This window comes from Podarcis muralis, chromosome 3 (genome assembly GCF_964188315.1).
Source record: "Podarcis muralis chromosome 3, rPodMur119.hap1.1, whole genome shotgun sequence".
In the NCBI taxonomy this organism is placed as follows: Eukaryota; Metazoa; Chordata; class Lepidosauria; order Squamata; family Lacertidae; genus Podarcis; species Podarcis muralis.
In genome coordinates this window covers 90,345,183-90,358,557 of record NC_135657.1, presented here as the reverse complement: position 1 = coordinate 90,358,557, position 13,375 = coordinate 90,345,183, and the positions used below count along the sequence as shown (strand labels likewise).

The window sequence follows — 13,375 nt, the reverse complement described above, 5'->3', positions numbered from 1 at the left end:
GGCATCTGGTCCAACCCCCTGCAATGCAGGAATCTCTGCTAAAGCATCCTTGACAGATGACCATCCAACCTCTGCTTAAAAACATCCAAGGTAGGAGAGTCCACAACCACCTAGGGAGACTGTTCCACTGTCGAACAGCTCTTTAACCACCATGAATTTGTTAATCCTTCTCGGTGTATAGGCCTACAAATAAATAAATAAATGATAATTATCTCTTCTTCTCTGCCCTCAACTACATTATCTTTGGTTCTGTGACAGGAGAAGCTGCCTCTTCTAAACATCTTTTAATTACCCTCAGAGGTGTGTTTGTACACACACACACACACACACACACACACACACACACACATATATAGTAAAGGTAAAGGGACCCCTGACCATTAGGTCCAGTCGTGTCCGACTATGGGGTTGCGGTGCTCATCTCGCTTTACTGGCCGAGGGAGCCGGCATACAGCTTTCTGGGTCATGTGGCCAGCATGACTAAGCTGCTTCTGGCGAACCAGAGCAACGCACAGAAATGTCGTTTACCTTCCCGCCGGAGTGGTACCTATTTATCTACTTGCACTTTGACGTGCTTTCGAACTGCTAGGTTGGCAGGAACTGGGACCGAGCAATGGGATCTCACCCCGTCGCGGGGATTCGAACCACCAACCTTCTGATCGGCAAGTCTTAGGCTCTGTGGTTTAAAAGTTGATTTGCAGCTCTTGTGCAACACCCACAGCGCCACCCGCATCCCATATATACCACTTAATCAGAAAATATCTCTAAGCAGTTTACACCCCAATGTAAAGTACCCCTGCCCGTACGGGCCAGTCGTGTCCGACTCTAGGGTTATGCGCCCATCTCACTTAAGAGGCCGGGGCCAGCGCTGTCCGGAGACACTTCCGGGTCACGTGGCCAGCGTGACGAAGCTGCTCTGGCGAGCCAGCACCAGCGCAGCACACGGAAACACCGTTTACCTTCCCACTATAAAGCGGTACCTATTTATCTACTTGCACTTAGGGGTGCTTTCGAACTGCTAGGTGGGCAGGAGCTGGGACCGAACGACGGGAGCACACCCCGCCGCGGGGATTCGAACCGCCGACCATGCGATCGGCAAGTCCTAGGCGCTGAGGTTTAACCCACAGCGCCACCCGCGTCCCACACCCCAATGTAAAATACTTTAAAAAATAAAAAGATTTTAAAAAGCAGACAATAATATTATCGATACCAGCAACTCCCCATTTACACGGGGGTTACATTCTGAGGCACCACACATCTAAGTGAGATTGCGTATATTTACTGTTTCAAACCCAGGTGCAACAGGAATCATAGAGTTGGAAGAGACCATGAGGATTGTCTAGACCAATGCAGGAATCTTTTGTCTAACATGGAGCCTGAACCCACAGCCCTGAGATGAACAATCTCTGACTCTACTGACTGAGCTAGGAGCAGTAAAGAGGAACTCATCTTAGACACTCCCCCCTCCAATTCCCTGTGCCTTTGTCCTTTTACGAGTTCCAAACGGCTATAAATAAATGCGTAAATAATGTTGTAGTATTCATTGGCGATATTTCAAACTGACACCGAGCTTTTCAAAGGAAAGAGGCTGCAGGTAGAATGTGATTTATATTGTAACTAACGGTTGCTATATTCATCCTAACAAGACAGATGGGAAAGTAATATCAGTCAGAAAACACCAATTCAACCTGTCTGGAAGTATTGAAATAATATGAGCTGACAGTTTAAGTTATCATTTTGCGAAAACTTCAAAAAAATTACTTGGCGCCTGCTATTCTCTTTATGCCCCATCTCTCGGAGAATTGGTTCTAAATTAGAAATGAGGCTACAGAGTGAGCAGCATTCAAAACGTAAATTAAAAAGTGGAAAAATTAAAAAGGAAACTGTGGAGACCCTGGTTTCAAAAGTTTCCCAGGCTCATTTTTCAAATGACAGCAACATCTGAAGGACGCAATTTATATTTGGTTCTCCACAATGAATGAAAGGCGGTGGAGGTAAATAACGTTTCATAAAATATCGATTTTGAGCATTGTCTGTTGCTATGCTGATATATCAAAGTAGAGCTAAGAGCTGCAAAAATAACAGGAAACTATTATAGTACTATTATTGTATTGTATTATTATTACTTGACCTTAAATAAGAGTTAACTTTTGCACTGTACCAATTTAGTTAATTTTGGACCCCCGCTGTAATTATCCGAGGGACGTTAGCCTGGTTACCTCTATACCTTACCCCTACAGTATATTAGGAAGATTTAAACTTAAATACACAAATGCCGAACGGTTCTAAGAAAGGGGTGGAAACACCAGCGGAAAGGAGGCCTTCAAGACAAGAAGAGGGGAAGGAGGCAAGAGAAATTAGAGATTATGATAGCTTGATGGCCGAAATAAGAAAGGAATTTAAAAATAATGAACAGTACATTGAGAGAAAATTGATAGAGGTTCAAGATACCCTAGATAAGAAACTGGAGAAAGTGGTGGGAGAATTGACAGGAAAGGTTAAGGACCTCTCGGTAAGAACTAAGGGCTTGGAGGATTCAGTGAAGAGGGTGCAAAAGGACACGAAAGACAGTAAGAAAGAGATGGACAGGATTAGACTAGAAGTTAAAGAGATAGGAGCAACACAGGAAGAGTTGTTGGACAACATGGCTATGACGCAGATGCGCCAGAATCAATCTAACCTAAAATTTAGAGGAATATCAGAGGATCTAAATGAGAATATCCGAGCTAAAGTGGTGAAAGAGCTGGCAATATGGTTAGATAGAAAAGAAGAAGAGATAAACCATGGTCTGGTAAACATATTCCGAATAAGAATAAAATCGGCAAAAGCCAGAGGGAAAAAATTGCCAGGAGATGTAATAGCCATGTTTAATTCATTGGAGATAAGAAATGAAATTTTGAAACAGAATTATGTTAAAAGGTTATATATTGGAGGAAACCCAATTATTATATATAAAGAGATTCCTTCGAGATTTCTTCGAAGGAGGGACCCATATAAAAAATTAACAAATCAATTGAAGAAAAATGGGATCCTGTACAGATGGGAGTTTCCGGAAGGTATTTCATTCTATTTCAAAGAAAAAAAGTTCAAACTGTCTACCATCTCAGAACTACAAAAATTTGCAAGGAGATATGAGAAGGACCTGGGGAAAATGATGGGGGAGGAGGAGGTGGGGAACCAGCAGGGGGAAGAAAATGGGGGGAGTGAGGAAGAAGAAAGAGAGGAGAGCTCAAAAGGAGAAGGAGAAGAACTAGAGAAAGGAGACAAAGAACAGTAGATTGCGCATAGGTTTGATAAGTTAACTTATATTACAGAACAGATGACGTTAAAAATACTAAACTGGAATGTGAATGGGTTGAACAATAAAAACAAAAGGAATCAGATTACGCATGTATTATTGAAAAAGAATTATGATTTAATATGTCTCCAAGAGACGCATATAATAAATAAGCATAAGAGACTATTATGTAATAAGAGACTGGGATTAGATTTTGTGACATCAGATAGAGTGAAGAAAAGAGGGGTGGTATTATATATTAAGGAAAAATATGAGCCACAATTATTATATAAAGATGATCAAGGGAGAGTAATCATTGTTCAGATGGTGTCTCAGGGAGAAAAAATAATTGTTGTTGGAATATATGCTCCAAATGATAAAAAATCTGCCTTCTATTCTGAATTAGGAGATAAATTGATGGAATGGATGGATCAAAAAATGATTTTAATGGGTGACTTTAATGGGGTGGTGTCTCCAAATTTAGATAAGTTAACAAAAAAACAAGAGAAGAAGGAAGGTAAATTACCGCGATCCTTTTTTGACATGGTAAATAATCTGGGATTAACTGATGCATGGAGACTCAAAAACCCCACTATAAAACAATATACTTTCTTCTCAAACCCAAATCAGAGCTGGGGGCGAATAGATAGCATTTGGATCTCGAAGGAATTAACTCAGAATTTAATTAAATCAGAAATTCTCCCAAGAATTATATCTGACCATAATGCGGTTTACATTGAGCTGAAAGGCAAGGATATTAAAACAACTAGATGGAGAATGAATGAATTTCTATTTAATGATCAGAAGATCGTAAATAAGGCAATAGAGACAATAGAAGATTACTTTAAATGGAATTTAAACGGGGAAACTGCTATAGAGACAGTGTGGGACGCAGGAAAGGCAGTTATGAGGGGCTTTTTAATACAGAAAAATAGTCAAGTAAGAAAAGAAAAAGAGTCAAAGAAGGAACAGATCCTAACACAGATTATGGAAAATGAAAAAAAAACAAAACCATTAACCCCAGTGAGGAGATTGCAAAGCAGAATATAAAGATATTACAAGCTAAACTTTCTACAATAATTGACCAAGAGGTAGAATGGAAAATTAAAATGATGAATCAGAGGACATTTGAATCTGCAAACAAGATAGGCAAATATTTGGCGTGGCAAATAAGAGAAAGAAGAAAACAAAACACGATCAGTAAGATAAGGGAAGGAGAAAGGATTGTGGAAGAGCCAAAAGAAATAAGGAAGATATTTCAAAAATATTATAAGGACTTATATAAAAGAGGAAAGGAAACAAAACAAGAAATAGAGCACTTTTTGCAAGAACATCATTTAAAACAAATCCCAAAAGAAGAAAAAGAGATACTAGACCAGAAAATTACTCAAGAAGAGATAAAGAAGGCTATTAAAAAGATGAAAAATGGGAAAGTGCCAGGTCCAGATGGCCTCTCGGCCAAATATTATAAAACACTAAGTAACCAAATATCCCCAGTGTTAGGAGAAGTGATGAACAATATATTAAAGGAAGGAAGGATCCCGAATACCTGGAAGGAAGCATATATTACTTTAATTCCCAAAAAAGAGGCAGATACCTTGGAAGTGAAAAACTATAGGCCAATTTCACTATTAAATAATGACTACAAGCTATTTGCAGATATAATGGCAGAAAGACTAAAAAAGGTTCTGAACAACAGAATACATAAAGATCAAATGGGCTTCCTCCCAGGGAGACAACTAAGGGACAATGTAAGGAACTTGATAGACATTATTGAATATTTGGATATGAGCATAGATAGACAAGCGGCCTTGGTATTCATAGATGCTGAAAAAGCGTTCGATAACATCTCGTGGGATTTCTTGAAGAAAAGTTTGGAAATGATGGGAATGGGAGAGAAATTTAGAAAAGGCATAGAAGCTATATACAAGGAACAGAAGGCAAAATTGGTAATAAACAACACCACAACAGAATATTTTAGTATATATAAAGGAACCAGACAGGGCTGCCCCCTGTCCCCTCTATTGTTTATAACAGTATTAGAAATACTAAACGAGAGACTGAGGGGGGCAACAGAAGTCACAGGAGTCAAGGTAGGAAAGAGGGAATACAAAATCAAGGCCTTTGCAGATGACATCGTATTAACCTTAGAAGACCCAAAAAATAGCGTAAAAGAAGCTTTACAAAAAATTGACGAATTTGGAGCCGTGGTAGGACTTAAGGTAAATAAAAATAAAACCAAAATGTTAGTTAAAAATTTAACAAAGGAAGAAATGATAGATCTAGAAAGAAGGACCGAAATTGCGGTAGCTAAGAAAGTGAAATATCTTGGGATCTGGGTTACAGCTAAGAACATAAATTTATACAAGGATAATTACGATGCCACCTGGAGGATTATAAAGAAAGACATGGAAATTTGGGGGAGGATGAAACTCTCCTTTTTGGGGAGGATAGCTGTTGTTAAAATGAACATTCTGCCCAGAATGTTATTTTTATTCCAAACCATCCCCATATTTAAAGGCCTAAAACAATGTAAAGAGTGGCAGAGAGCCTTGGCAAAGTATATTTGGCAGGGGAAAAGGCCACGGATAAAAATGAAAATTTTGATAGATAAAAAAGAAAGAGGGGGTTTTTCTCTCCCGGACCTAAGTTTATACTATGAAGCGGCTTGTATACTTTGGTTAAAAGATTGGATAAAACTGGAGAATAGAGAGCTACTGGACCTGGAAGGCTTTAATAATCGGTACGGATGGCATTCGTACCTTTGGTATGGGAAAGTGAAAGTCCACAAGAGTTTCTTAGACCATATTTTTAGGGGACCATTATATCAAGCATGGGAAAGGAACAAAAACCTCCTTGAAAGAAAGACCCCATGGTGGATTTCACCAATAGAGGCTTTAACGGTCAAGAAAATAAATATGGAGGAGATAAACGCCACCTATGAAGAAATGTTAAGAAAAACAGACCAAGGGCCCAAACTTAGACCTTATGAAGAAATAAAAAATTTATTCACTGGTTGGCTGCAATACCACCAGGTGAATGATTTGTTAAAAGAGGATAAGAGGAAGGTGGGTTTTGATGATAAAAAATCAAAATTTAATATAGAAGTAATAGAAGGCAAAAACAAAACCCTGTCCAGAATTTATGATATACTATTAGAGTGGTACACAAAGGACGAGGAGGTGAAGGAGGCAATGATTAAATGGGCAATTGACTTTGGTTATAATATTGATTTCGAAAGGTGGATAGAAGTTTGGAATTGTAACATAAAGTTCACAGCATGTATGGCACTGAGAGAAAATATCTGGAAGATGCTATATAGATGGTACCACACCCCTGTGAAACTGGCCAAAATGTATAGATTAAAGGACAAGAGATGCTGGAAATGTGGTGAGGTGGAGGGTGACCTATATCATTTATGGTGGACATGTAAAAAGGTGAAAGGCTTTTGGGAATCAATTTATAATGAACTTAAAAAAATATTTAAGTATACCTTTCCCAAGAGGCCTGAAGCCTTCTTGTTGGGAATGATGGATAAAGAAATTAAAAAGGAAGATAGGACGATATTCCTCTACGCCACCACAGCAGCGAGAATTATGTTGGCACAATATTGGAAAGAGGAAACTATCCCCAACATAAAGGACTGGCAGATTAGAATGGTAAACTATGCTGAGCTTGACAAATTAACAGGTAAAATAAGAGATCAGGATGAACAGAAATTTCTGAAAAATTGGAGCAAATTTTGGAAATATATTGGAATAAATGTTTAAAGTGAACTGACGGGGTTAGAACAATACGACCAGCGAGTGAATTTAAGACTATAGATTGAAAATCAAATACGTAATGGAAGGAGATATTTGATACTTATCAAAAGGATGGAAGGAAGTTCAGATTGTGTGTTTTTCTTTTTTCGGATGAGTGTTTTTTCTTTTTTTTTCTTTTCTCTTTTCTTTGTAATTTTCTCTTTGTATTTTCTTATATGTCTGTTTTTGTGTATAACTTCAATAAAAATGCATTTAAAAAAAAAATAACAGGAAACAAAAAAACAAAAATAGGAATCTCTGAACAATGTTACAGGGTTACCACAGAAACAGTGGTCAACAGTAGGAGACCTTAATGCTCATTTAACCAGACTTCTGAATGAGTGAACTAATAATAATAATAATAATAATAATAATAATAATAATAATAATTTATTATTTATACCCTGCCCATCTGGCTGCATTTCCCTAGCTACTCTGGGCAGCTCCCAGAAGAATATTATTATTAATATTAATAATAATAATAATAAGTGATAAAACATCAAACATTAAAAGCTTCCCTAAACAGGGCAGCCTTCAGATGTCTTCTAAAAGTCAGATGGTTGTTTATTTCCTTGACATCTGATGGGAAGGCGTTCCACAGGCTGGGCGCCACTACCAAGAATGCCCTCTGCCTGGTTCCCTGTAACTTCGCTTCTCGCAGTGAGGGAACCACCAAAAAGCCTTCAGAGCTGGACCTCAGTGGGAGGGTACCACTACCGAAAAGGTCCTCTGCCTTTTAGTGGAACTCACATGCTTGGCATGACTTTGCAACTGGAGGAGTCAAGTGAAAGGTGTCAGAGGCATTCGTGAATTTCAGGTTAAATATGAGTAGACCTGCAGGACTGGTGGATGGGTATGGGTCTGTGTGTGTGTGTGTGTGTGTGTGTGTGTTTGGGTTTTCACTCATGTCCCTATCACTATCTGCATTTTGAGCATAGTGGGGACTATACAAATTCCTCGGGGGGCGGGCGGAATCAGCACCACAGTGCTTCCACTCTAACATCCAGGACAACTATAGTTTACAAAGGATTAAGAAGTGTAGTTCTGTTTGCGATGCACCTGCAAAGCTCTTACCCGTTTTCAGCACTCGCGTGGACCGCAGACACAATACTTTCTAATATCTGGAAAGGATCTTTTTTGAAAGGAGACTGGCCACCGCTTTCACTATTGAGGGAAAGAAACGAAAGCAAGGTTGTAGAAACACACGCTTCAGAAAGAAACATTTCAGAATCCTTAATGCTTAAGAGTGTGTAATTCTATGCTATTTATCCAGCAGCAAATCACGGCAAATGGCACATTTTCCTACGCGGATGTTGCCTTTTATCACTGTCACAACAAATAAAAAAGGAAATATGAAGCTATAATGCCAGACCCCCAATTATGCCAAAGGGAGAAAGACTGGAATAATTTGTTGCCAGAGTTTTACTGCCGTAAGTCACCATAAAACTCACGGGTGAAGTCAGACTCTCATACCACTTTTGCTGAATGGCTTGTGTGTTGAGAAGCAGAATCTAGCGCATGAACCGGGGGCTAGCAAACTGCTCATGAATGCTTGAGCCCCCACCAGAAATTTCACTCCCTTCTATTCCTTTGCCATGTTGCAAAAAACTTATCTTCAGGCTAGGGTAGGGTTGCCATACATTCAGGAAATCCCAGACATGTCTCTTTTGGGGGGCCCAACATGTTCATCTGGGGGGATTCTCACAATTTAGAGCTATTGTCCAGGTTTTCAGAAAAAAAAATTGTATGTGGCTCTGGTTCAGGTTCGGCTTCAGTCTTGGGCGGCCTGGGCTCTGGCTTGGTCTTGGGCTCAGCAGTGGCTCGGGCTCAACAACTTTTTGTGTCCCGCTTTTTACCTCATAAATATGGCAACCCTAGGCTAGGGAGAAGGTGGCAGCAGTGGAAATGGCAGGGGGTACCCAAGCGTGTTTCCACGCCCGGGACAAAACTACTGGTCTCATTATCCCTGGTGGAAAATTGTCAGCCTGCACATCTCTCCCACATTTGGTTTTTCTTCATCAGGCTATGAAACTAGGTACTTGGATCAGGGGACAGGGGGAAGCAGTGAGTGGGCAGAATGAAGGTGAGCAGCACCTGGTTCACCCTTTCCACAGCAGGCCCAGGAAATGCCTTGATACTTTTTTGTGCACATTTGAACTGGGGTACTGAAGTAATAGGGATGTGGGTGGCGCCGTGGGTTATACCATAGAGCCTAGGACTTGCCGATCAGAAGGTTGGCGGTTCGAATCCCCATGACGGGGTGAGCTCCCGTTGCTTGGTCCCTGCTCCTGCCAACCTAGCAGTTTGAAAGCACGTCAAACTGCAAGTAGATAAATAGGTACCACTCCGGCAGGAAGGTAAACGGCGTTTCCGTGCGCTGCTCTGGTTCGCCAGAAGCGGCTTAGTCATGCTGGCCACATGACCCAGAGGCTGTACGCCAGCTCCCTCGGCCAATAAAGCGAGATGAGCGCCGCAACCCCAGAGTCGGCCACAACTGGACCTAATGGTCAGGGGTCCCTTTACCTTTACTAAAGTAATGTTGATTGTGGTTTAGGGGAGATCAAGTTGGAGAGCCTTCTCTGTCTTTGACTCCAGAGTGTCAAACCTAGAAATGACTGCCATTCCCAGGCCAATACATGACAATTTAGGCAGGTGGTTCCTGATTAGTTTATAGGTGGGCTCCCCCCCCCCTTTGTTGGATTAAATACAGGAAATATATTTCAGAGCTTTTCATTAATGGAATGTGGGTTAGGTGGGCCTCATGTAAAACCTAAGCATTCAATTAAATTTAAGAATACGCTTTCAAGGGTCTGTGGGAGTGCAAATGTAACTTACCTTAAAGCACCCACCACTTTATTTACCGCTGTCCTTACTATATCGCTAGGCGAGAGTCCCAGATCTCCAACAGCAACATCCAATAGTTTCTGTATCATATCCAGGGGCTGACCATCTATACACATAGTTACAGCTTGCTCATTGATTTTCTCTTTTTCTGACCGGGATAAATCATACTGGTGCCCATATTCTCTTAGTATATCCTGGAGAGAGAGAGGTATTTTAAATGCACATGAAGCAGTCAGCTTTTCCTTTGCGGGATTTATGCTCAATAGGTCAAGCTTAATTAAAACTTCAGATTCCGCTGCTCACTGAAGACACAAGAAAAGACCTTCCCAAAACACTCGAAAAAGAAAGCTCTAGACTGCACACCAATAAATTACAACAGGAGTTATTACTTCCATCACTGCACAAAGCAATTTTGGGAACTAATCAGATAGGACTAGAAACTCATCATGCTGTTTTAAAAATTTCCATGCTTACGTATTTCTGTGTAAGTTTTTACTGCTTTTAGTATAAGAGGGCTTTACAGCACCCTGAAACTGGATTTGATGTGATAAGCTGTGTCCAAAGGATGTTACTGCATAGTTGGCTACCATAATATAATACAAGTATTAAGTGGCCGTGGGTTAGACTCAGAATTATAGAGTTCTGAGTCTCCTGTAATGCTCCAAACTTCTGTAATGCTGGAATTCTGCCCACAGCCATCCCTGAGTGGGCTTGAACCTCCAACCATCTGGTTAACAGTCAGATGTACTGACCCACAGCACCACTGGAGGGATTGTATCCAATGCTCCCAGTCCGATAGTGCAAGGGCCTTTAAGGTAGTGGGGGTTCATTTCTCCAAGTTGCACAGCAGAGACACTACTTTTTTTACTTTCCTATCCTCTACAAATTGAACATAGAAATGCAAACTTTCCACCTGTGGAACCTCTTGCCCAAGCGGATCTCCTTTTGCAAGATGCTAGCAATATAACCTCATCATCAATTCTTTATGACAATGCTATGCTGGATACAACCCCATAAAATATTAACTCAACACTGCCAACATTATTTAATTGGAGGTCAGATGGGTCAAAACAGAGTCAAGGAACTCCAACTGCGGCTAAGTTCTCGTGAAGTTTCAGGAGGTTATCAGCTAACTTCTTCCAGAAACTTTCATGGAGAAAGGATTCCAGTTGTCTCCAGTGGTGGCTTTGCCTTAGCAGAAAGTGCTTCCCCTCACATAAGTCAAGGCACCTGATTTTCATAGAACCCCACCCTCAATTCAGGCCTCTACACCATATCCCGTTCTGTTTCAGAAGACCCCATAGCCATCAGGAACAGTGCAGGTGGTGTGCTGTTAAGTGGGTAGGAGAGAGTAAATCAAACCCAGTCACCATCAGATACAACCCTGTTAATCGAAAGAGCCATGTCAAAAAACATCCATTTCAAAAATGTACCTGCCATAGGTATCTCATGTATTCAAAGAATGAAACTTTAAAGGTACATTGAAAGTTAAGGCTCTCATCCCTGAGCCCCTGTGCTGTATTTTTGAGGAACTTTTTAAAGGGGTAAGGGAATGGGGGATCAGTTTTTTGATAAAATCCAGAAACACCAAGTCCAGTAAAACAACATGAATGAGACAGAACAGCTGGAGGTGGGAACGAAACAGCCACCAAGTGTTAAATTAAATAATAAAAATGGGAAATGGGTAACAAGTACATACATATAATGCACATCCATCTATGACTTTTTTCTTCTGGGTTTCTTGGGTTTCTGGGGTTTTTCCACAGCTACAATAAACCTACCATTAAAATTATGGACTGGTCATTTCTTCGTCAGAGGGCAAACTTAGCAGGGGATCAAATACTTTCCCCCCCTCATTGTATAGGCAGATGACTTATCAACCATGCAGGTATGTTACCAATTTATTTGGGCTGGGGAGTAGACTGCTAAACATTAAGTAGTATCAAGGTGGCTTGCAACAAGAAACATACAATATATAAGATATCTAAAAACTGATCCCCAAAATGATACTGCCAGTGAGCCAACCCATTCTTCTGAAAAAGCCTATAGAAATGTGCATGTGTGTGTGTGTGTGTGTGTGTGTTCAGCATCACAAATAATTATTATGTGTAACACTGATTTGGTCAGTTTTTTTCATTAAAAAAATCATTTACCTGGTCACTGTTTTTTAGGGAAGAAATAAAGCTATGGCTAAGTGTTTCCAGGTGTGCGAGAGATTGCTGTAGGTGACTCAAAGCATCTTCATAAGTGATTTGCCTGCCAGGCATGTCTTCTGCATGGTCTCCCTCAGAGGACCTTTTCCCAGCTTTTTCGGCGATGTGTTTCACTGACTTAATAGCCTTCCTCGTCATCTCTACCCGGGAATCAACCGACAGCTGAGAAAAGATAATGCACGTTTCATCATAAATTGTCACATGCAATGCAAGGTGTATCTGGATACAAATGAGTAGCTGAGCAAAACATAAACACTGATTAAGGTAATTGTCTTTCCTTCTAAAGGACAAGAACGTGTTAAACATAACAGAAAATGTGAAAGAGAGCGGCTTTGTTACTTAAAAAGAGCCATTCCTTTCAAGTTTCTAATCCCATGTTAGCTCGTTCTTTTGTCACGCCTACATCTTCTTGAGCGATTCCATTATCTAACTTTAAAAGTCTTCGTTTTTTAAAAAAGAACCAACACAAATAACTTCCTCTCCTAAAGCATTATAGTCTGTAACAATCTTGAGGCATAACTTTGTATATGCTTTAAATGGTTTCAAAAATTCATTTGAAGCTACCAGCTGGAAGTTTTCCACTCTCATTGGAAGATGATTTTTGTTTTTTTTTAAAAAAATATTCATGTTAAATATTCATGTCAAAAAGGGTGACTAAGCAGAGAGGCAGCAGAAGGCCTGTACAATTCCATTTTCTTCTTCTAATGAATCTACCTCAAAGGCGCTCAGTGGTTTCCAGCCAATTACACAATGCGGCTTTCATTATATTCCTAGGATTGGATGCACCACCTCACAAAACCATATTGTTTCAGGTGAGGTGATGGACTGCAGCGCGCCACAGGTATGTGTCCGTCGACTGTGAGCGAGAAATTGTTGCCCCAGAAAGGCACCAACATATTAAATAACATTTCTCAGCTACGACGTCAGTCCTGAACCATAAACTACCCTCAACAGCAGGGCAAGCTACTCTTGAGTATACCTTCTACAAGGTGAGCTATTTTTAATTCATTCGCAATGTGTCCACTGGCCTGAAGAAAGAGAAATTGAGTTTTTATCCCGCTGGGCCATTTATCCTCAGGCTTTATAGTTCTTGAATGCCCAATATCCATGATAAATTCCAGTTCATGTACTTCATTGGGCTGTCTTCATCTTTTATGTGGTGTTTTTAGCACGCGGAGTGCTGTAACGTGCCTTCCATAAGCTAATGCATAACTATTTATTTAGCTTGCAAATAACTT

General features: G+C 40.3%; 1 protein-coding gene across 2 annotated transcripts in view; it reads right to left on the bottom strand.

Annotated features, from left to right (window-relative positions):
• The window catches only part of NBAS (NBAS subunit of NRZ tethering complex), a 191,182-nt gene that overhangs the window by 34,130 nt on the left and 143,677 nt on the right, over positions 1-13,375 (bottom strand). For both annotated transcript variants that reach the window (XM_028722567.2, XM_028722568.2), the window contains 3 exons: positions 12,078-12,299; positions 9,916-10,118; positions 8,155-8,244 (listed from right to left, as the gene is read on the bottom strand). In XM_028722567.2, the coding sequence (XP_028578400.2) occupies positions 8,155-8,244; positions 9,916-10,118; positions 12,078-12,299 (515 nt within the window). The remainder of the gene's footprint in view (positions 1-8,154; positions 8,245-9,915; positions 10,119-12,077; positions 12,300-13,375) is intronic.